General features: G+C 39.1%; 4 protein-coding genes across 6 annotated transcripts in view; 2 read left to right on the top strand and 2 right to left on the bottom strand.

Moving 5' to 3' along the window:
* The first annotated feature begins 307 nt into the window (after nucleotides 1-307).
* Nucleotides 308-2,470, top strand: LOC111667862 (EEF1A lysine methyltransferase 3). Its single transcript, XM_023423713.2, has 3 exons — nucleotides 308-705; nucleotides 871-982; nucleotides 1,413-2,470. The coding sequence occupies exons 1-3, from the start codon at nucleotides 544-546 to the stop codon at nucleotides 1,808-1,810; spliced, it is 672 nt and encodes a 223-aa protein (XP_023279481.1). The 5' UTR covers nucleotides 308-543; the 3' UTR covers nucleotides 1,811-2,470.
* A 1,344-nt stretch (nucleotides 2,471-3,814) lies between these two features.
* LOC147818119 (uncharacterized) lies at nucleotides 3,815-9,538 on the top strand. The gene is made up of 2 exons (XM_087178603.1): nucleotides 3,815-3,914; nucleotides 4,343-9,538. Exons 1-2 carry the CDS (start codon nucleotides 3,829-3,831, stop codon nucleotides 8,838-8,840), a joined length of 4,584 nt encoding a protein of 1,527 aa, XP_087034729.1. The 5' UTR covers nucleotides 3,815-3,828; the 3' UTR covers nucleotides 8,841-9,538.
* Nucleotides 9,539-10,022: 484 nt separating this feature from the next.
* On the bottom strand, nucleotides 10,023-13,361 carry cnpy2 (canopy FGF signaling regulator 2). Its single transcript, XM_023423408.2, has 6 exons — nucleotides 13,232-13,361; nucleotides 12,930-13,036; nucleotides 12,734-12,849; nucleotides 12,198-12,395; nucleotides 11,919-12,015; nucleotides 10,023-11,787 (listed from the first exon to the last, which is right to left on the bottom strand). Exons 2-6 carry the CDS (start codon nucleotides 13,027-13,029, stop codon nucleotides 11,744-11,746), a joined length of 555 nt encoding a protein of 184 aa, XP_023279176.1. The 5' UTR covers nucleotides 13,030-13,036; nucleotides 13,232-13,361; the 3' UTR covers nucleotides 10,023-11,743.
* Nucleotides 13,362-14,691: 1,330 nt separating this feature from the next.
* Nucleotides 14,692-23,763, bottom strand: part of LOC111667736 (natural resistance-associated macrophage protein 2-like) — a 20,748-nt gene continuing 11,676 nt past the window's right edge. For all 3 annotated transcript variants that reach the window (XM_087178597.1, XM_023423505.2, XM_023423506.2), the window contains 3 exons: nucleotides 23,397-23,550; nucleotides 22,678-22,731; nucleotides 14,692-18,012 (listed from right to left, as the gene is read on the bottom strand). In XM_087178597.1, coding sequence (XP_087034723.1) covers nucleotides 17,935-18,012; nucleotides 22,678-22,731; nucleotides 23,397-23,550 — 286 coding nt within the window. In that variant the 3' untranslated portion in view covers nucleotides 14,692-17,934. The remainder of the gene's footprint in view (nucleotides 18,013-22,677; nucleotides 22,732-23,396; nucleotides 23,551-23,763) is intronic.

Raw genomic sequence — 23,763 nt, 5'->3', positions numbered from 1 at the left:
CAGTGTTCCTTAGGGAAATGGGACCATTTGAGTGTATTTGACAGGCTCTGTAACCCGGAAACTAAGTGTCGTCATGCTACTTTTCAAAGTAAAAGCCTTGCGCAACCCTATCTTTTCACTACAGACATACAGATAACTAAATATTATTCTAGTTCACGGTGAAGTAAGGGAGTGTAATTAATAGCTCCCTTTCTCTGTTTACACAGTGCAGGCTGAAACTAAAACGACGAAACAAACGCAGCTAAATACCTAACTGGGTTGGCTAAACTTATAGCCAGAGTTAAACAGATAACGCCCAGTAACAACACTGGGAAAAATGTATCTCAAAAATCAGAATAAAAGGCAAATTAACAATTCCCTTTTTCTTCCCACGTCACGACGACTTTTTACATCCCTTGAACAACTAAAAGCTGTTTTCCTTAGTGAGACAGTAGTTGGCTCTCATGTTGCCTGACCTGGAAGACGACCAGCCGACGTGAACTTAACAGGCTTTATCGAGTGCATGCGATAATTGATTTTATTTTATTTTATTCACCACCAACCATGTCTTGTGCCGGGGATGAAGACGACCCATTTCCCGTGGACGACTGTCTGTTTGCCGAAACATTTTCTCTTGAAAACCAGTACCATCTGTTCGGTGAAGAGCTGAAGATAAGACAGGTGTTCGGTGCCAACCTCGGCGTGGCCGCTCCGGTCTGGGAGGCTGTAAGAGTATATTAGTCACGTGCTTTTTTTATAACTATAGAAATATCATCACTAAGTTTGAGTTGTGTATAACGATAGTGTGTGTGTGTGTGTGTGTGTGTGTGTGTGTGTGTGTGTGTGTGTGTGTGTGTGCGTGTGTGTGTGTGTGTGCGCGCGCGCGTGCAGGCGTTACACTTGTGTCGTTACTTCGAGGAGCAGTCTGTGGAGCTGAGGGGAAAGCGCATCATAGAGCTGGGAGCGGGGACCGGTGTGGTCGGTATTTTGGCAGCACGCCTCGGTATGTTGGTTGTTTCTGCTACTACATCCATGTTCATTATTCAAAGTGACATTATACGATCCTCCCGAAACTTCCCCGACTGGCTGTATGTGCAAATGGGAGATTGTTTTTTCATCTTTCTGTGGGTTTGTCTCAGTGGACATGTTCCTACACAGTTGCAGCTGTTTATGACTCAGTCCTGAGCTCATTGCTGCCTCCATCAGACTCACTGCAAACTGGCTCCTTACATGTCTGTGGTGTGTTGCACATTTACCTCATCAGTCATTTAGCATTGCCAGAACAGATTTTTTTTTTCCAAGTTTACAGTACCGGAACTGTATAAATACATATGGTGTATGTATTTTCTCGCCATGTGTATAACATGTCTTTATCTTCCTGCAACCTTCACTTGAGTGTTTCATCAATAACAGAAATCTTCATACCCTTTCAGGTGCAGCTGTGACCCTCACAGACCTCCCTCTGGCTCTCCCACAGCTTCAGGCCAACGTCTCAGCTAACATGCCGTCCAGTGGTTGGCCTTCTCCTCCTCCCACTGTCCTCCCTCTGTCCTGGGGTGAGGACCACAAAAACTTCCCGACTGACTGGGATCTGGTGCTTTGTGCAGATATAATTTACCTCCCAGAGACTTATCCACTGCTGGTGGAGACGCTTACTCATTTGTGCAAGAATGGTGCTGTGGTATATCTCTCATCCAAGATGCGAAAAGAGCATGGGACCCCGGGTTTCTATGAGGAGTGTCTACCAAGCAGATTTAGCGTGGAGCTTGTGCGCCGTGATGACCAACAAAACATTAATATCTACAGGGCTTCTCTAAGAACAGACCAGTGAAAGCAGGAGTAACTGTCTTCAGGCCTGGGACTAGGATTAGTTACTATACTGAGACCAGTTTCTTAAGTGCCTTTTAAGACAACTTAAAGAAAAATGCAGTGAATGCATTCTGCAAAATTATACTGTCAGAAACAGCAGCTCGGTTTCAGAGTTTCAGATGATACTCACTCTTTCTTTAGTTGAAATTCTGTTTTTCATCCTGCATCTACAACTTGTTACACTTAATTTGTATATTCCTTAAAAAAAAAAAAAAAGCTGCTGTATAAAGAAATAAATTTATTCAGTCAGTCAGTCAATCATATCAAAAGTCAGTTGCGTTCACATGCTCTGTCAAGCTGCAACAAATAGCGGAACTTACTGTGAAACCACTATTTGTTTTTTACTTAATCATTGGTTTGTTTTATTTATATATTTATATGGGTATTATCAGTTACTTGAGATAGATGTAACATCCTATGAATATTTAACTTTTTATCAGCAGGGAATGCTGAATTTTACAATACATGTTTTGAACAATGAAATGTGTCCTTTGTGTTTATTAGTAAAGTTCCTCTGATGATATGTGCATTGTCTTCAAAATGTGTGTGAAGTAATATTTTTGTTGTTTAGTAGATTTCGACTGGGCAATGCTAAAATAACAAAACATTCAATAACACGCGACTGCTGTAGAAAATGACTGAGGATCAAAGTTCAGCGCTGGATTTAATGGGCACTAGCAGTTACAGCTTCTCTCCTGTTGACAGTGCAGGCCGTGGTCTGCTGATATAAAGAAAACACCAATTTTTTTTTGCGTATGGGTCATTAATATTCAACACAATATTTTTTTGAGATACATTAAACCCAAAACAAAGTTCATCACATCCCGTCCAACTATTCTGTCAACATCAACAGATTGTCCTCCCTGCAGCCTGCTGTCTGTACATACTTCATCCCCTCTCTCCTGCTCTCTGCTGATGTACAGACTTTCTGTTCAGAAAAGGAAAGCCTGTTTGTTACGCTGGAGAGTTTTAAAGAAAGGGAGACAACCCGTCCGCTGCCTGTCTCTCCCTCTGCTACAATTCAGCCGACAAAACAACAGATCCCTATCTCCATGCAGAGTCTGCTCGCCATCACGCCCAGCACCTCCCACACGAGTGCCAAGCAAAGTGCAGATCAACGGTTTTGTTGATATTCGTTATTATTATGGCAAAGTTATGGAAAACTGTGTTGCTAGAAAGTGGTGGTGATGTTGCACTGACAGGAAAACGTCCAAGGAACTGGAATTTACATTTTAAATATTAATCTTGTGCTTGACAAGGAATTTTAAGATTTTATATTATCTCATTTTTGATTTTAAAAAAAGTGTGTGCAACTATGTGAGCAGTGACTGATCCCCAAAAAGTTTAAAAAAAAAACTTTTTCCTATATAAAATAGTTGTCGTAGTAAAACTCTCTAGAGCCTTTTCAGACTCCACTTTTGTCTTCACTTTAAAGAGAATGATGGAGATAGTAGATAGTATTTCTAACAACCTGATTAAAATTTCCTCTCTGATATTTGAACTCTGCATGTTGGCTTGATAAAAGGAGGATGGGCTTGCATGTGTGTGTGTAAGGGGTGTGTGTGTATGTGTGTGTGTAAGGGGGGTGGGGGGTAAAGTGGGAGGGGGAATGAAAACCACAATCCTTTTAAACCAAGTTTTCCTGTTTGACTTCATTAGACCTCATGTCACCTCATGAGCAGTAAGGACAATAATCTGAAAACAGCAGCTGAAGGTACGTGTCGCATGTGTCTACCTATCCCTCTAAATATGTATTTACTATCTATCTACTTACTTATTTGATTAGTGTTACCTTTTTATGAAACCTTTTAGAGACTTGTTTTTATTTAGTAAACTCAGGACAAATTTAATGTTAGAAAAATAATAAATTTTTCACAAATGTTTTTAGATCTTCTCATTTTATGTATTCAGAGAACAGGCACAAGAAAAGCTGAATATATAATAATTTTTTCCTTGTTTCAGATCTTTGTATCAGAGCAAATGATGGAGTTCTGGCCTGAGCATCAGGGGCAATCACCTCTATATGCCAAATTTGGTACTGTTCCTGGGAGAAATTGTTCACATAAGTGAGTTTAGCGCTATGAAAACTGTAAGTTTTAGATAATAAAAGAGTTGCCTTTTTTCAAAGGTTGTTTGACAGACTTAATACTTTATTGTAGCCTCCAGTGTTGATACTCAACTTGTGACAGAGAGTAGTTCACTGTGTACTTTATTTGCACTTTGTAACCCCTGATTAATTTTTTTAAAAATACTTCAGAGATTACAGGTCCAGATTGCTCTTATTATTGTCTAACATTATATTCACTTACTAAATATCATGCAGATGCAGTTACGCATGTTGAGCTCATAAGAGCAACCACTTGTCATGGAAAGATTTTCTTCAAAAACAGCATATCATAAAGCGAGCTGTGATGTGGAACTGTCATCTTTGCTAAAATTATATATTTGATACATTTGAATTAATTGAAACATTTTACCACCATTTTACCAACAGCTATCATGACAGACATCAGGCAACCCATTATCCGTTGTACTATGGCGAGCAGCAGGATCAAGGCAGGGAGTCCAGTTACTGGACTTTACCAGGATCAAGAACAGGAGGGGCTCCACAGGATTACACCAACTGGACGGATCCAGAGCTATCTGCCACAACTTCTTCACACTTCCCTTTTATTCTGGACCGTCACACTAAGCAGCATCAGGACCTGGGCGAGTATCAGCCACATGAAGCCAGAGACAGAGAGTGGACAGCGGCTCAACGAGCGGCAAGGGAATACGAGAGAGGATTTCTGAGGGAGGGATGGCAGAGGAGGTGGGAGCCCTGTAGTCCAGTTCGCTACAACAGGGAAGTGTCTCTTAAGAGGAGCGACAGCAGCTATCGAGAGCTGGAAGCTTGGGCAGCTCGGTATAGCCATTCACTTCCGAGGAGGAGACGTATAGAGGCAGAGTTAAGGGGCGCCTCTCAGGGCCTGTTGGAGAGCAGCAGGGCTCCAGAGAGGGACAGCAGAAGTGGGACAGATCCTCGAATGGCAGCACTTCAACAAGTCAGACAATCTGCACACATCAGAGAATCAGGAGTGTGGGATAGGGGGGGCAGACAGCAAACTCTGGCCTATTATCCAACACAAGCTCCTGCCCCTGACACAAGCCACATGTTGGACATTAAAGAAAAGACAGGCTACCAAAGGAGGATGTTTAGCCAACCTCCTGGCTATATTGCTCCTCCTCCCTATAACAGCCCACATAAAAGCTCACCTATAATGCACCATTGTGACATCAGCTGGGAGCAGGATGGTAAGAGACAAACCTACTGGTCACAACCCACACTCAGAAAGCAGGATATGTCTGTAGATCTGCAGGATAACAGGAAGGCAGAGAAAGAAGACTTTACAAAACCAGATGGGAATAAAACCTGCGCAGAGCTGGATGGACTCAAGCACAGAGAACCAGGATTGAATGCCTTACAGGCAAGCAGTCCTATCAGTGATCAGAATACACACACGCAGCCTGAGTGTATGTCGTCTTTTCAACAGCCACAAATTATACAAGCAGTTCAGACTACAAAGACAAATGAGCAAATGTCCTCAAAAGTTATTGAAGGAAGGAAGTTCAGATTAAATAAAAAGACAGGTGGGATGACCATATTCTGCCTGGTGTCCCGAATAGCTGACAACTCAGAAACCCCATCCTTGCCACTTTGCACTTCCCAAACAAATATTCAAACCACAGAATTAGGAGAGGTTTCTAAAGGTCTGAGTGATGGTGGTGACATTTATCAAACACAAAAGTTTGCAGATGAAGTAGACTTCAGAGCGCCAGCACTCACAGAGCAGTCAAATACTTCTGATACAATAAATCTCAAAGCCAAACAGCCGGAGACACCAACCTGTGTAGATAGTGAGATGCTTGGAGATAATATATCAAATAAAGCAGAGACAGATGTTGTTTCCCCAGAAAAAACTAATTTAAGCGATGCAAATTCTACATTTGGGAGACAAGTTGCACCGTCAGTCCAGCCCGTGTCAGTCAAATATCCTTTGTGGAGGGAGCCAAGTTTCACAAGCAGGGCAGAAACTGAGAGTTCATCCACAGTTTTGAAAGCAAACAGTGAGGAAGGAGAATCAGATGGTCCGCACAACCGAGAAGAGTGTGCTACAGTTCATCCAATCAATGTCGAAGCAAGGAGACTGGACATCAAGAAAGACACACAATCTGAGGACAGTAAGGGTCTTCTGGTTATTGACACAACATGTGTTGTTGTCAAAATGGAGCTCATTCCATCACCAAAGAAAGAGCATGTTCACTTTATAGGCTCCACACCAAACACTGAAGACAGTCCACATGATATTCAATCAAGCACCTGTCCTGAATCAAACAGTCAGCTGAATCAGGATGAGACTCTGAACGCAGAAATAAACCCCTTGCAGATAAATGAAAGGCCTGAGAGTGAACTAGAGTCAGATGTTGGGGAGAAAATGGCTCCTTCCCATGATATCTCTTTTCCCTGCATGCCTTCATCTTCAATTTCTGAAAAGGAAACCTTGAAGCAGCGTGCTGAAAGGATTCTTGGTATCCCTCTACACGACTGCATCCCTGAGCAACAACCTGAAGATGCTACATCATTCCTTGATTTGTGTGTTGAGAGGCAGGATGTGGAGGTTGAACCTTCTCCAATAACAAATGAGATTCACGATGCAGCTGAACAACTCCCAGTGGACACCGCAGAGGAAGGGTCACAGAATCACTTTGAAGTTGGCCAAAGTGAGGAGGCTGTGCATTTGAAAGAGAGTGATGGTGTTGAGGATGAGGTAAAAGATCAAGATGATGAGGATCTTGCAGGACCTCAGGAAGAGGTGTCTAATATGTCTGAAGAGAAAGACACTGACTCCCAACTCGAAACAGACATCAAAACGCCACAGGGAACGGAAATAGCTGAGGACATTCTGCTTGAACCTACCAGTGATGAGGGTACAACTGAACAGAGTCAGGAAGAAAATCTGCCTGTTGAAAATGATACCTCCTCTCAACATCCACCTCAGTGTTTCAGTCCACCCAAAGATGTCTCTAATTCTTCTTTGTTTTCATACTCCAACCCTGCTGCTCTCTCATATATCTCACAGTCGAACACAGAAGAAGGTCTTGATCCCAACTTGGCTGCACTTGATACAGCTGAAAATGTTGCTCCTCATTCCGAAACCTCATCCCCTCCTGGCACACCATCACAGCAACTACCATCTCTTCTTCCCCCTGGATCTGCCGAATCTTCCCCAAGCGACACTCCTCATACACATCATTCCCCAAGCCCTCTTCCTCCTCTTGATTTAACGTATCAAATGGCAGACACAATGTCTGGCACTGAGGATCAGGATGAGGGTGAAACATCACAGCTAATAAACAATGAGATCAGTGATGCCTTTGCGGACCTTGAGGACCAGGAGGTGGTGTCACAGGAACAATTTGAATATGAACAGTCAAACAATGCTGTTTGTGTAGGAGAGAGCAACGCCATTGATGAGCAACAAGCAAAGGATGTTGAAAGGGACCCAACAGACCTTTTGGAACAGACTCTTGAAACATCCCAAGAAAATGCTATGGATGTCAGCATTTTGCAGCAACAACCTGAATGTGTCCAAACAGAGGATATTGTTTGTCTAAAAGAAAGTTACGTTACTGAAGATCCACTACAACAAGAAGCCAGTGAGGATCCTACAGAATGTTTGGAAACCGCAATATCTCAAGAAAACGTGACTGACAGTCAAACTCAAGTAGAGGTCATAATTGTGCAGGAACAGTTTGATAATGGCCAAGAAAAGGACGCCTCCACTGTAAATGAGAGCCATATGACTGAAGAGCAGTCACAAATAGATGCTGATGAGGATCCTGCAGGGCTTTTGGAACAAACGATATCCAAAGAAAATGCTACAGACTGTCAGACTCAAATAGACACAGAAATTCTGCAGGATGTTGAACCAAAGGCTCAACCCTCTGACTCCACTTCTCCCTCACCTTCAAACTCAGACTGCAAGGTGTCTGAGTCACCTTCAAGTGTCCTCTCACCCCCCAATTTTCCCTCTTCACCTTCTCCACCTCATGCATCACCCAAGTCAGACACAGAGCCTGTGTCTTTTCTGGAAACAGACTCAGTATGTCCCTCAGCTCTAAGTCCTGTCACTGCTGATGCTTGCATCCCAGAAACTGTCCCACCTCCTCTTCAATTGAACTCCAGTGAAGAATCCCTTCAGTTTTCTTCTTCTTCTACCTCTGAATCAGCCCCAAATCTGGCTTTCAGCACATCTATCCCTCCTCACGAGGGGGTTGAAGGAGTTTCCCTTGACTTACCCGACAAAGAAGAGCCCCAATATCCCAAATCCCTGTGGGATGCGGTAAATCGCATTAGGAAACATACAGCGCCTGACTCTGAAAATGAAGAGGAGGAAGTAAGTGAGCAGTGGGATCCAGAGAGCATAGGGGAGGACTTGGGTTGCCCAGATATGGTATTAGACATGAACTCTGAGAGGATAGTCTTTGATGAAGTAGGGCAACACAAGGTTTCAATAGAAAGTGTTGAGGATGTAGAACAGGATCCATGTCATGAAGAGCCAAGCAGGCATGCTGAAGACGACACACTGTCCTGCAGCAGCATCAGCAGCTCTGGAGACACTGTTATTATAGCAGAAGAAGACGAGGTTGAGGAAACACCACCTGATTCCGTGACAGAAAGCAAGACAGAGAGTGGTGAGTTACCGATGGCTGAAGGAGAGCAATGCTGCTTTGGTGAAGTAAAAGATGAGACTACAGCTAAAGAAGGGGCAGAGGATGAGCTAGACAAGGTAGACACAAAAGAGTTGTGTCTGACTGAGGAGTGCACAGCTGAGGATGGGAATAAAACAGTTGAGGCTATGGAAGTGATGGAAATGGAGCAAAAAGAGAATGAGAAGGAGGGTTTGACACCCACAGAGGTCGCTGTGATTTCAGATGACATCACAGATTGAGATTGTACAGCTGCAGTGGAGGAAAATGAGTCTGTAACATAATTATATAAAAAGAAAATAAAAACACTGGCCCAATATATTTAATTGGCATCTAACAATATTGTACTTAGTTTTTGATGAAATCTGGAGTACTTCTTTAATGTAATTTTATAGTTTTTATTTTTTGACTGATTGGTCATGCATTTACTTTTATAGAAATGTAAGAATTTGACAGTTGGTAAATCTAAAATATTCACAACCAACTCTATTTATCTACAAAACCTTTCCTGTAAACCAAGTTTTGCTACACTTTTTCTTAAAATCTAAATTAATATTTATGTGCTACCTCTAGAAAAGTTTTTTTCATAATATGCAGTGTGAGATAATGGAAATAAATAGAATAAAATATTTCATTATTTGGAGTGATGTCATGGTGTGGTGATATTTTTGGCAAAAATCCAGCCATTATTCATTTTAAGTTAATAAGAAATGGAGTGCATTAACCAAATGCTGTGGAAAGTTTATGTTTCCTACAATAAATAAAAATGAGTGTAACAGTGTGTTAAAAGATCAGACCTTTTGTAAACTGGAAATCACTTCTTAGTCTTATATTTAATTTCTCATATAATCTTTCAGTCTATGTTTCTGTATTTTAATTTCTGTCGGCAGCCCATTTTTCTGAATACAAATGTGAGGCAATAAAGAAGGATCGGCTACTGTATGTGTGTCCTCTGCTGTCATTGAAAATTGTTAAACTATACATTCAAAATGTTATGTACTAATACACCAGATTCTGAGGGAAATCTATGTAAATGCTTATGTGAACAATTATGTAAGTGGCAGATTTATTGATGTTAAATGATTTTTATAAGACTCACCTTTTTGATTTTTGATTTTTATAATAATTTGGATGGATATTTATAGTGAACCTCTTGTTCACTATAAATATCCATCCAACTATGGAGCGACAGAGATCAGATGCTTTTTGAGCCTGAAAGTACTTCGCCAACACAATGGACAGAAATACTTAGAAATTTGTGCATCATCCAGTAGAAACACATATATACAGATTATCAAAACTAGGTCACATGATTTCACAGCAAAATGTGTATGATTAGGGTTAAACTTCTATGATTTAGAAAATAGATGGTAAACTCATGTTGATGTTGTACAAATATATATATATTGATTGAAGACAACAGATGCAGAAAACTTACAAAATTTATATATAAAAAAGGAAATTTCCAGAGAATGTTCACATGAGACAGCAAGTTCATTTTTTTCACACATTGTAAAATAAATGATACCAAATATAGCTCCTGGCCTTTCTATAGTGACAGTACAGAGGATTTTCCAGCTGAGTTTGACACTTTGGACTTCACAATCAGATTGTGGACCACAGCACACTCTAGTGGAATTAAATTAGTTTGGTTTTACTAGACTAAACAAAACTTCACTCTACTCTTGAGGCTCAGAAGTAAAAACAAAACACTCTTTAAATGTCATAATACAAGGGGATTGCAGCTGGTTTTGATAGTGTTTAATAAAAAATAAGACATGCCACTAGCCAGCTCCTGAAGCTATTACTGACCAAATATCTAATTCTTATTTTATGCTTTTTTATTTAATATGACATTTTCCTTTCTGGATTTGAATGGCAACATGGAGGGAAAACAATTTTTAACAGACATAATTCCTATTACTATTAACCCATACCATTTGCAACATAACAGCCCTTTTACAAATCAGTACTTTGTTGTCAGAATTGAATTTACTTTGAAAGCTCAGCAGACCCCAATAGTTCATGTCTTGATCTACAGCCATTTACCATGTAAATAATTGAGATAAAATAAGTCCCTGGGAGTGTTTTAAAGTGTTCAGCACTCAAGAAGCTACAAAGTCAAGTTGGAATTCATAATTTCACACAAAACAGTGGATGAAGTTTTTCACAACTTAAGAGTTTGTCATTCTTTAATTTTTTTTTTTTTTTTTGACAGCTGCGTCTTTCAATTAATCCTCAGTTGTAAATTTCTGTAGTGGAAAATGTGTGATCAGTTGATTAACTAATTAATTTCACAACAGCAATAAAAATACTGAGGTTCTTCTACTGATGGATAAATGGGATTGATTGGTCCTTTGAGTACTGTGATGCTACCTGGGAAACATTTTTTTGGCAATAAAGGCACATTTTCTCATTTGCCCTACAGTGGAACTAATTCCACTCAAATCTGAAATCAACTTCATTCTTGATCTTACGTAATGTACCTTATAACTTCTTTCATAACCCAAAAGAATTAGCACCAGTTATTCTTGTGATCATGGACTGTTACATAAATATTGGTGAGAAATAAAAACTCTCTACTAAAGCTAAAACTGAAAGTGTAATGACACTTGTGTTGTCAGTGATTAGTGGCATCAAAGCACCTCTGCATAGCTTTGGGAGAGACTTTTTCATTATGCATGAATATGGACTTCAGGACCACTCGACCAAATTTCAACGTAAACTCTATGTACTTGTTTTAAAGTGGAATTCTTACTGGAAATATGCAATTAATGTTGTAAGAAATCCTGCATCTATTTTTAAGTCTGACTTTATTTTTGCAGTTTCACAGTTTCAGTTGTATCCGGTGAAGACAAGAGCCTTTATATGAGAAACAAAAATTTGTGTGTAAGTGTAATAACTTACAGTTAATAAAAAAGTGACAGAAGAGGTGTGGCTAAAATGGTCCTTAAGTTCTCCATGGTCACAGGAATAACACTTTTTGTTTTGTTTGTGGATTTTCTATTCTATAGATTTTAAGGATTTGTATACATCTTGATCCACTGCCATGGCATAAACCGGTGATAAGTGACAACTGAAAACATAACAGCACCCAGTGTCTCCATCTCAGCTGGGGAGAGATGGCAGCCATGGCGAAGTGATATCAAAGTTCATCATGGGGCATTTTCAGAGCGTGGTCGCAGAGGTCTGCAGAGCACACAGGACAGGAAAACAATTAATTCAAATACAGACATTGGAGTAGATCCACATTACATAAGTGTGTAATTGGTAAATCAACCTCAGTCATGTCTAAAAAATAAGGTGAGCTGAAAACATACCTGTCCTCTTGCTGCAGAGCTTGTCTTTAACATTATCGGTCTCATGAGCGAAGAATTCAATGATTTCATCTTCATGCTGCTCAACAATGGTTTCACACTGGAGAAATTAGTCAAAACCAACTGTAAGAAACTGTACAATTCACGCTAGACAAAATAACAAAATCTACCATAAAAGCTCAACACTTTAAGACCATTAAAACCCAATGATGGATAGCTAATGCAGTAAATTGTCTGCCGTTGGCACAGGTCATTGTAATGTGAATAGAAAACTGTACTCACTGCAAATTTTAAACTGGCTGTAACCCTTGAATCCAGCGTGGCCTCTGAGAGGTCCATGGTCTCATCACTCCGGGATTTGATCCTCACGTAGGACTTCCTGTTTGTTGAAGAATCTGTGTGCTCACCATAGTCCTCCATCCTTTCGCACACAATCTCCATCAGCTCCAAGAGGTTTCCCTCTGAGCGAGCCAGAGGTACCTGGTGGCATCAAAGGTCATTAGGGAATGAGATTTCTCTCCATGTCAACAGTCAAACCAACACACAACACATTTTCAACATTTTTTCTGTAAAATGTCTGTCTCTAAGGACGACTTCTAAAACAAACAGCTATACACCCTTGTCTGAATTAAAAATAGTATAAAATTTGAAAAGAATGTGATTTATTTATACATATATGTTGACAAAGATATTCGGGACTTACTCTGATGATGTACATGTGAAGTACTACTTCATTGTGTACAACAGTAGTAAAGGGATGCAGCCTACAGAGTGGGTTGGACACAGATTACTACGTGGCTGTGCTGCTGCAGCCTCACCTCTCTGATGGACTGGCTGCCGTCCGGGTTGATCCTGAATGATCCAGTCTGGATCATTTTCTTCGGATCTATCTGGGAGATGGCCCACTCCATCTCATCTACCAGAGCCCTGCAGGCTGAGAGGAGCACACGCTGAGATTAGGATTTCTGTGTGTGTGTGCAGTGATCAGATCGTGAGCTGGGGACAGACACATACCTCCACATCTGATGTCCTGCCCTTGTCTGGCTGCCTCGCCGAGGCTCAGGAGGAGACACAGAACCGTGCACGATGCGAGCAGGAGAGCCGCTTCCCTCATTTTGCATCTTAACACAGATTCCAGCATTACACAAGCTGACACATCAACCAGCGGAAGAAACAGTTTACAAGTGACTCGGTGTTAAGTTAGCCGGTAACCCCTCAGAGCCACCGCTTGCGACAACAGTCTGTCTGTCCCACTAGTATAAACGTGGAGAAAGACGCGGACACAGCATGTAAGAGTGACCCCTTCAGTCGCTTACCTGTCTCTCTAGCGGTGTTTCTGGAGACCACCTTCAAGGTTTTCCACGATGTTCCATCGCATTCGGTGAAATGTGGTGACGTAGGCACCGGAGCTGCTGGACAGGATGGAGTTGAGCTCGAGAAGGCGCCCCCACGTGACCGGGAGGATTCTAACAGCTCCGTAGTAACAACTCCACCGCTCAAGTGTTACCATGGCAACCTGTCAGCTCAGCAGAGCGTGGGGCTTCTTCGTTTCATCAGCACCACGTTGTTGTTGTTGTTGTTTGAGATTTAAGGGGGGAAATAGTTTTTGACTGAAACAAACTGAAGATGAACATGTGAGGTGACATGGGGAGGAATCATGTGCAGGGTTTCAGGACTAACGCTCATGAGAATTTAACTGGTGTAGTTGAGTTGAAGAAAACAGGCTCAATACAACAACAACAACAACAACAACTACTACTACTACTACTACTATTTTACTTAGCCTGTAGCACGGCCAGATTAAGCTCTTGAGGGGTACTGGGGAGAAGGCCCCTATTGATCCCCAAAGTGCACGTTTTTTGTTTTTTTTGTTTTTTTTACAGTTAAAGTTAAAGTCCTTTATTTTAAGAATATTTTGTGGGTTTTTGTCTTTATAGAAACATGAAACAGAGAGGCAAAGGGGTATGACATGCAACAAAGGTTCTCAGCCAGATGTCCAATCATGGACATTGGGGTCATGCTGTATTCACTTTAACCATTAAGCCATGCCAATTAAAGTTTTTTTGAAGCAAAAATGCCAAACAGCAGCTTCTCAAATGTGAGTATCTGCTAGTTTCCCAATTTTCATCAAAGTAAACTCACTATTCTTTGACATTTTATTCACTGACCAATCAACTGAACAAAAATAGTTGTCGGATGTATTGATAATGAAAATAATTTCAGTTTTCTGCCATACAGTTCTCCTATGATAGAATAATACAACCATGTCTGAAGTTTTCTGTGTGTTAATTACCTACTAGCTTAAGAGCCTCTGGGCGGTTGCACACTTGGGAATCCAGCCTTGACTACTAGAAACCACAATAAAAGTAATTGAAAATGAGTTTTGAAAACCAGACTCTCCTCGTGAGGTAATTGCTGGTATTAATAAACAGACATATCAAAACCCTGCAGACATATCATGCCTATTTTGTGCAACAGGTGTTATTTAAAGTGTCCGAGTAAGACAGGGCAGGGTGGCATTGAGCCACTGTATGTGCAAAACCAGTACCCTGAAATTGGGAGCAGCAAAATATAATTCAGCCAATCATTAATTTCATTATTTATACCGGTGATCTTTACCTCCACCAAGGAGGATATATTTTCATCCCTATCTGTTTATATGTCAGCAGGATTAAGCAAAAAGTATTTAACTGATTTGCACTGAACTTGGTGGAGGGATGGTGCATGGGCCATGGAAGAGCCCTGGCCCATGGCACAAAAGGCACAACATTTAAAGGTAATTTAACTTTTTTTATTCAACAAGAACAAAATATTCAAACATAAAACAGACCTGGAGACAAAAAAAATCAGAAAACCACCCTTTAATAAGCTCTCAAATCTGTATCATACTGTACAATTAAATCAAATCAGAAAAAAACATATTTAATCAATTTAAAATACAGTACAGTACCAGTTCCCTGTCTGGCCATGGGGCCAGAAAATGGTCTCTGAATAATGCCTACCTATTCCCAAATTCAGATAATATTCTTCATAATAATTTGATACTCTGATACATGATGCAGTAATCAATTAATATATGGAATCAATTAGGTCATTACAATGTTTTCATTGATTTCATTTAGATAGTACAGTCAGAAGTTCATATGATGTTTGCCTGATGTACACACTTCAACCAAATACATGTCTCCTGCGGGGAATATGTTTAGTGACTGTTGCAGTGTCCACCCAAAATCATTTACTAATTGCTGAGCATGGCTTCTCTGCTGTGATCCCATCAATGGTCCCGCAAAAAATTTAAATCAGTTTATCCTATAGCTTACAATGTCAACTTTTCTAACTTACACCTTGGCCCAATTTTTGTCATTAAGTGCTGGTACATTTGTTTAAAAAAAAAACAAAAACAAAAAAAAAAAATTTTTTTTTGCAGGAGTGAAATTACTAAAATCTTCTTATGCACAAATATTAGTTTTTTATTTGGCATGACATGTCATTTCAGTTGCAAAGGTCAGAATAATTTTTTTTTTTTTTAATTTGTGGCAAAGTTGGAATTCAGTAGTGCACTTCCCATTGGAATGGATGTAGATTTTTTCAGAAAGAATGATGGCAAATGAAGAACTCATTGGCTAAGAGAAATATAATTCAAAAAATATATAATCTTTGAAAAAAATCCCAAAGAAGACAAACCTATACAGAGGTTGCTTATATTTTTGCATTTAAATGAGTATCACAGTATTATTTGCAGTGGGCAGGAGTTTCTGACTTATTATTTTTATTCTGACTGGAATATTAAATTATCATCTAGAGATGATAGAGATACAATAAATGAGGCACGGTGGTGAACACAGGAGGCACTGTGGTCGTCTGCACAGTAATTAGAAGACACACGTGCAGTCAAATACTTGGGGAAAATGAAAAGGTTTTGTTTATTAGCAGCCCTAAACAGCCCAATCCATCACACCTCTGAGGTGTTTCATGATGGATCCTGCTGGTGTTTGGTGTATTTATTTTATATAATTTCTTTCTTCTTGTCTAATATCCTCTCTGTACAGTTTTTACTCTTTTTATTTTCTGTAACACGGTTTCTGAAAGGTTCTCTGCGAATCCAGTTAAAGTTAAGTGCACAAGAAGATATGCAAGTATCATAGTGTAACAATTAGAGGCATTTGTCATATCAGCACTCTGCTGCCAAGCTCACACTTGTCTCCCACATTTGAAACAGTCAAACTTGCTCATGTTTTAGACGATTACAAACTCCTGTGACACTCCTGGTACACCAGAGTCTAGGAGCCCTGAGATACAGTGAGTATGGCCCCTGTTTCTACTCATGATACAACACCTCAGATCACTTCTCTTATTCACCATTAGCAGTTCCTCACCTGTTTGTAGTGCCAACTATGCTGTGCTATTGTGTGACAGATTGCACTATTGCACTCATCACACTTCTGCGCAAATTTGGCTGTATCAAAAAACAAACAAACAAAAAAAAAAGACTAGCTGCTACTTTAACTCCACAAAATGGACACAAATTAAATGAAATCATTTAAACTACATACAAGCCTAAGAAGCATTCATAAAAATGATAAACTACACATAAATAAACAAATCTTAAAACAAACTGACCTAAGCGTAGTTATAATATACCTGCTAGCAAAACAGTGGAAGAACAAACCATTCATAATCCTCTGGCAACTCTGAAAATGTATAAATGTATTGAATGGGAATGTATACATGTGATAAAAACATACACATGTATCATCATGTGGCTTAAAGTTTGTGTATGTTGTCACAGATTATTTTTTGACACTACTAACAGAGAAATAAGGAATTTCTTCCTACCCTCCACATAGTAGATTTAGTTAATTCTGACCAGTTTTTAAAAGGCTTGGGAATACAAACATGTACATCCCCAAGACCAAAATGTATTTGAAAATATTTTGCATAACTGTAACACAAAGAGAGTGACATAAAACTGTCATTCTCTTACATTACAATAAAAACACAGTAAGCAGAGTGACTAATCACATATAAACACCTTGTACATTCTTGAAACGTTATGTTCATATTCAATATATTAATTATAACAATTTATTAGTCTAATATCAACATCTAGATAATTTAAAGATTGTATTTGAATATAAATTAGAATAAAGGGTAGCTGCTTGGTATGCTTGCCACCGAAGACAAAAACTTGAACATGCTGCAACTTTGGTGTTTGATTTTTCCATTTGTTTTCACTCTGTGGGGATGTGTGCCGACGGAAAAAAATCTTTGTATTTTTTGTCATGTCAGGTGAACCAGAAAGAAATAGAAGGTTAAAAAAATCAAATGAAAAACAGGCAAGTCTAACGTGCAGCCTGGCGCATCTTCAGTGCTACACAGACTGAAAACAACCAATTGTGTCTCTGAACTTATGACTCTCTGGCAATTTCCTGTTTTGGAGTAGTCACTTTATTTTTGAGTGATTTCTGATTGGAAAGTGATTTTTTCATCACAGCAGTATCAGCTTGGCAACTATCGCCGTCCTTTCCTTTACTGAGGCTATGGGGTTACTGACCTGTTGCGGTTCAGTCATTTAAGACGAGTGATTTGCAGAGGCCAACGGGCACAAAAGTCATTTTATGGACATTGAGGTGAGATTGATTTATCAAAAAATGTGATTTAGGTTACTGCGTCACAGTCACCACTTTTTTTTTCTTTTTCTTTTTTTTTTTTTTTTTAGAAATGTCTCATTTTTGAGTCCAGACATCTAACCATTATTTGCATAAACATTATTTGTCAAGAGACCTGCAGCATGTTGTTAGCTGAGACTGCTGAGACATTTGTGATAGAAAACATCCATCACTGAATTGAGCAGGATTAGAAGTCTGTGCGTTGCTACAAGGACACTTTAAAATGTGTTAGGCACACGAGAGGTGAAGGCGAACTCGTACTGACCAAGCTTCAGTGGTCCCACGCTTCAGTCAGGTAATCTATCAGTGTCCCTCAGTCACCGCAGTTCAACATCCACTCACGTGTCGTCCTATCTCTCAACCACAGAATCAGTGTCCATGTCGTTCAGTAGGTAAATGTCCGTGTGACGTGACAATCCCATCTGCATCTGAAAGAGACAGAAAAGAGGAGATGGAGTCGTTATGAGTGAGGAGGCTGTAATTTTATAATTCATGAGGACAACCTGAATTATAGAAGAAACACATTTGATTTTGCCATGATTTGTTTGGCTCCCAACTGATTCTCAGGCTTTTATGAATGAATCAAGTTGCAAACTGTCATTTAAGAAAATAATTAAGAAAAATACTCAGCTTGCAAATTTTCATAATGTAAAAAACCCCACAGAACTACCTGCTAAGTACACACATTGTGCTTATTATAACCTGTGAAAAAGTCTGCGTTTCTGCAGCTCATTTTAAACTAGCTCTACATTTGGCTTTGTTCTTTTTTTTCAGAGAAGAGGAAGAGAACATAAAAGTAGAGACTGTCAGGTGTTAGTAGTTTACTGAACTGTTACACAGATATATTAATAAGAGAAAAGATATCAATCAATGCAGTGTTTTGATCAGAGGTCAATAAGGTCCAATCACTTCAAAATTTGAATTTGATTTTTTATTATTATAAATTGACTAAGGGTGCTCACCTTGGGTCAAAGTGCTACTTTCCGAATTCAACTTTCCTCATTTAAACCTGGAAAAGAGCGTTTGTCCTACATACAATGGAATGGTCTACCATCTACCCTGATTAATTTAAGGTGGAAATATGAAATCTACAGGTGAAATATGTGTATGTAGTTTGATCTTTTAATCAGTGTGTAGAAAACCCTTTAAAAAACAAATCATGTTTTATATTTTACATTATTCTCACAGGCCACTTTAATAGCTAATGATGATATTACACTGTAAATTAAAGCTACTCTGTATTGTAGTTAGAAGGTTGTACAGCAAGTTATCCTGTTTACTACATTATTCACTGCAACATCTTGTCAAGAAAGTACCACAATTCAAGAATCATTAGTGTTTTTCTAAAATTGTTATGATGAGAAAACCCCATAATTTGTTTTTTTTCATTAAACATAGAACTAAAAACACAAAGATGAGTCCTTCAGACATTCAGACAGAAGACGCCAACAAATGTCCATGTATCCATTATTTCCCATTTATTTTGGACACATGGTGGTTTTTCATCCAGTAGCAAAGGACAGACACTTGTTCATTCAATCCCAAAGAGCAGAAATGAGTGATAACTTCAGAAGACACAGTCTAGTAATGTGTTACTTCAGTGCACAGTGCGACACTGAAGTTTTCTCTGTAACAGTTTAAATGTGCATTTTCCAAGAGGTTTTTTTTGTCAGAGAGGTATTCACATGACACTGTATGGATTGATCAACCCACAACAGCCTAAAAAAGGTCAAGTTACATTTCAACCAGCTCTATGTAAACCTATGAGATACTTTATGAAAACCTTTGAGAGCTCTGAACCAGTGGCCTGCAGCTGTACCTGGGTCGGCCACACTTAAGAGAACATTTGATAGCACAATAACTGAGACCTTTATTATTATTACTGGGGCAAGACAAATGGCTCACAGTCCACTCTCAGCTAGCTGGGCTTCATTAACCATATATGTTGAACATATATATTTATCCTGTTACTGTATGAACTGCTCCACAGTTCAATACTAATGCCCTTATTGGTTAATATATAGATCTTACTTGGATATTGCTCAGTTAGGTGCTTGAATAAAGTATATACCATCTCATTTTCAGTTTATTGAGTTTGCCTTCACTGGTTTTTCTTAATTTCTTTAAGAAATTGGAAAAATCAGGCCATAACATTGATAAAAAGTAGATGTTTTTTTTTTTTTCTTTTCCACATGCTCAGCCAGAGAAGCTGAACGTACAGTGTTGATAGCAGGCCGGCACTAAATCAACCCCATTAAATACTGAAGCCATGTCAGTTTGGTAAAAGAGGCTGTCCAGTGTTTCTAAGTGAAAATGATTTATGATGTGAGCTTGATCACCACCTCCCTGTCTTTGTTCAAGATTTGAACATGTTAGTTACGGGAACAACATGGAGACATAATTTCCACATCAAACTGCTGCTGCCAACTCCTCCTGTGTTCAGCCACGTTAGACTGATAACAGGCCGTGTGAGGGCAGAACAGGTGTTGACTTTAGTCTCAGATGTGAGCTACTGAGTATGGTGTCTGACAGCCAATATCAAAATATAATTATAAACAATCAATTTTTCCTAAGAACAGCTTTAATTCTCTTTGCACTGGTTTACTAAATATGCCTATTATTTTGAGAAAAACAAGTAAAGTTTTAAACTTCATGAGGAGACTTGTGTTGAAAACTATTGTAAATATTAACAGTAGTTTTAAATTTAATTTAAACTAACAATGTTGATGCGGGAGAATAATCAAGGCAAGAATTCCCAAATGTTGCCAGACCCTTGCCATCATGTGACTACTGTAAACTGATTATAGTCAGAGCCAATGACGAAAAGAAAAAAAAACAAAACACACCATTATAGTAAATGAGAAGGTGTTAAATAACTTACATTGGACACAGATGCAGTGCACCATCTGACCTGAAAGAGTTTTATTGTGAGCTGTAGTATTTTTAGACTTTCATTCACAAAATGACTACTGAGGGCCCTCGAAGCCAGACTTGTGATTATGGGTTATAGAAATAACCATGGCTTTCTTTGAACTGGTTTTGACTTCTTCTTCTTTGTCATGATAATTAGAGGAATTATGACTATAGCAAACATAAAAGCTAGTTTTGTCTTTGCACAGCAGTATAAATATGTTGCAGTGACTTCCCCTCAGGAAGTCTAACCAAAGACAAACGATGCTTAAAAAAATGTTGCAAAGAGAGTTATTTTGGAACAAAAGAACAAAATAAAAATGTTTTAAAGATATATATATATATATATATATATATATATATATATATTTGTATATCCAACACTCTCTGGCGCCTGCACTGTTAAAAACATATTTTGATGCTCAATTTCCTTCATACTGAATTTCAATTCACTGATAAGCTCACGTGCGCTGACTCATCCCAGCTGCTGGTATCCTTATTATTTAGGCACTAAAAGAGGCTCTGAGGAGGGGGCTGCAATCATATAAAGCTACACTTATTTCAATGGAGCAGTTAAGTTCAGGCTGCATACCTCAGTCGCAGACTTGGTTGTATCCACTACATGTCCACTCTGGACTTGTGCAAAACAAAGAGACAACTGGGGCTCCACACAAGGAAGGGACAAATGAGGTATATGCAATACTTCTGCATGATACTGAAACTTGTCATTTAAGCTGTTTTGACATGTTTGACAGGAATCAGCTCACAACATTAAAACCCCATAACCAAAAGGTTTTTTTTCACACAATAAGGGCTGGATATCATTTGGAGATTTTTAGTACACAGAATTAGATTAAGAAAACTTCCTGTACGTATCATGTAACAATTATGTCGTTTCAGAAATAGAATCAAACTGCTATAGAGAGCCTGAGAGATGACGAGATGATAGTAGATAGTAGAGTATATAGTAGAGTATAGTATGTTGAGGTAGACTGAGTGGAAATTGCAGCACAGTGAGCAGCTCCTCCAACACCAGGACATTGGCAGGTTGACAATAACAAGGTGAGGGGGCTCACAGAGAGCAAAGTACTTGATGCGGCTGATATTGTCACAGGGAACATGGCAATGAATCTGGAAAATATAATCACTTCAAGTAGATAGTTAGGTCAGCTCTTACTTAATGGAAACAGTGCTAAAGATAAGTGTGGAAAACAAAGTGGCTTCACCAGCCATGCTGATTCTGGTCTTCATGACCATATAACACTATAACCTCAGCAGCAAATGTGGAGTCTTTCATACAGTGTGTATGATATGTTGCATGTCTAATCAATTTTTTTTATTAAAAATATATTTATAGTTGAAAATTATTATTGCAATTGTGGTAATTCTAAAATTTTGATCCTAAATAAAAATGTATTTTATTAGGGCTATTCACATCCTCTGTGCTGCTCTGGTCTTCCCACAGACATCAAGCTTGTTTAAAGAATTTGCAGCTGTAAGGCCCCAAACACTGTGGCTACTAGTGTAGTTTATAGAAACCAGCACCTTTTCATGTTAGCTTAAATCACTGGAACTTTTGTGTAAAACCTTTAACTTCTAACTGATTTCCTTCATCATCCTGTTCATGACGACCAAAGTAGGTGAAAACAGGAAGACTGCTGGGAATGTCTCCCAGTATGGAAACGCATGCTGAGCTGCTATTCCTAAAGTGTAGATGACATTTTTATAAAAAGTCTGAAAATACTGACAATTAGGTGAATTATCGAGTCGTATGCTGTATAAATCACTCATGTCATGGTGTGTAGCTTTATAACCAAAGGTAAATACTGTCTTGGAGGATTGTAACAATTATTCATTTGTCAAATGATGTACGTATATTTCCTTAGGGGTTGGCTCAACCATCAAACATTGGTATCTTATACACTGTGCTGGTGTAGTATGTTTGATTGATTACCTAAAAAGCACCAAATATTGATACCCAGCCCTACACAAAAAAAACAAACACACGTGACATTAGCAGAAAATGTGCTTTCAAGATCCTATCTGATCTTGACAAGTCCTGGTTGTGTACAATGCTCAGAGTCTCCGAGAGGAAAGAGGAATGCTGGTGGTTACTGTCCTGTTCAGCTCTAGGAGTCGTACTCTGACTGTTCCTCTATCAACACAGCAGGTCGCTTTCTTACCCTGCTGCCAAAGTCCAGGCAGGAAACCCCCAAGGCAATCAGACAGTGCCATGCCTGCAGACGACGAGAAAGGAGAGAGAAGAGAAGACAGGTTTTACACACACACACTCTTATGCACTTTCACTTAAAGAATAGTGGGACACTTACTTAAACATTTAGTAAGACAAATAATATTTGCTTTTAAATACAGAAAATATATCAAGTAATCACAATTAATAAAATATGTTTCTCATCACTGTAGCTTTTTATAATTTTATTTGTTATACTGTACATCGATCAATTCTGCTACAAAACTGCATTTTCACTTTTCATGTTGGATCCTTGGATCTTCGTTAAGTGTGAAGTTTAAACATACTGAGGAGAGTTGCGGGGCTCGGTACTCAGTTGATTGTGATGTACTTCTGCTTTTGCACACTTGTCACTGTGCAACGTGTGTTCCCACAATTCAATTCAACTATGAAGTTTAGGCATGTATACAGACAATGAAAAACAGGCCTACAAGTAAAACTCTGGTAAATAAGGCACAAAGCAAAATTGGTAGACAGCACTAACTTGGATAGTGTATTATAACCACATTTTTGTGAAAGACTGAGCCAGTTAGTTAAATAAAGTGGATTAAAATTGGGCAAACAAGTTTATACTTTGTCAGAGAAACATCACATATCTAAAGCCAAAAGGTGACTGAGAAGTGAATGTAAGGCTGCAGTAATCTAACTCACCAGGTAGCCTACAAAGCACAGATAGGCTACGGAGAGGAGAGCAGCGAGGACGTAGAGCAGCACACTGTTCAGCGCCGTCACATAAACCACCACAAAGTACATGTTGATTGCACAAACCACCAGGATGACGATGCCTCCGGAAATCTTCCAAAACCTAAAAAAAAAAACAAAAAAACAAACAGGCAGGCAGTTTATTCAACCATTGAGAAATAATGAGATGAACACAGAAAATAGTCCGTGTTCTCGCAACTGTGATGATGTCCTGTGATGATGTGCCCAGATTTATCAAAGAAACCTCAAATGTCCGTAACTAGTTTTGTTGCATCACAGTCCTTCTTGTGACTCTACTGAGTAAATCCCTAGTTTG

Source organism: Seriola lalandi, unplaced genomic scaffold (genome assembly GCF_002814215.2).
Source record: "Seriola lalandi dorsalis isolate HSWRI2012SDOR001 ecotype SW California unplaced genomic scaffold, Sedor1 jcf7180002054692, whole genome shotgun sequence".
Classification (NCBI taxonomy): domain Eukaryota; kingdom Metazoa; phylum Chordata; class Actinopteri; order Carangiformes; family Carangidae; genus Seriola; species Seriola lalandi.
Note: the sequence above shows the minus strand (reverse complement) of the source record. Positions and strands in the feature narration are given on the sequence as shown.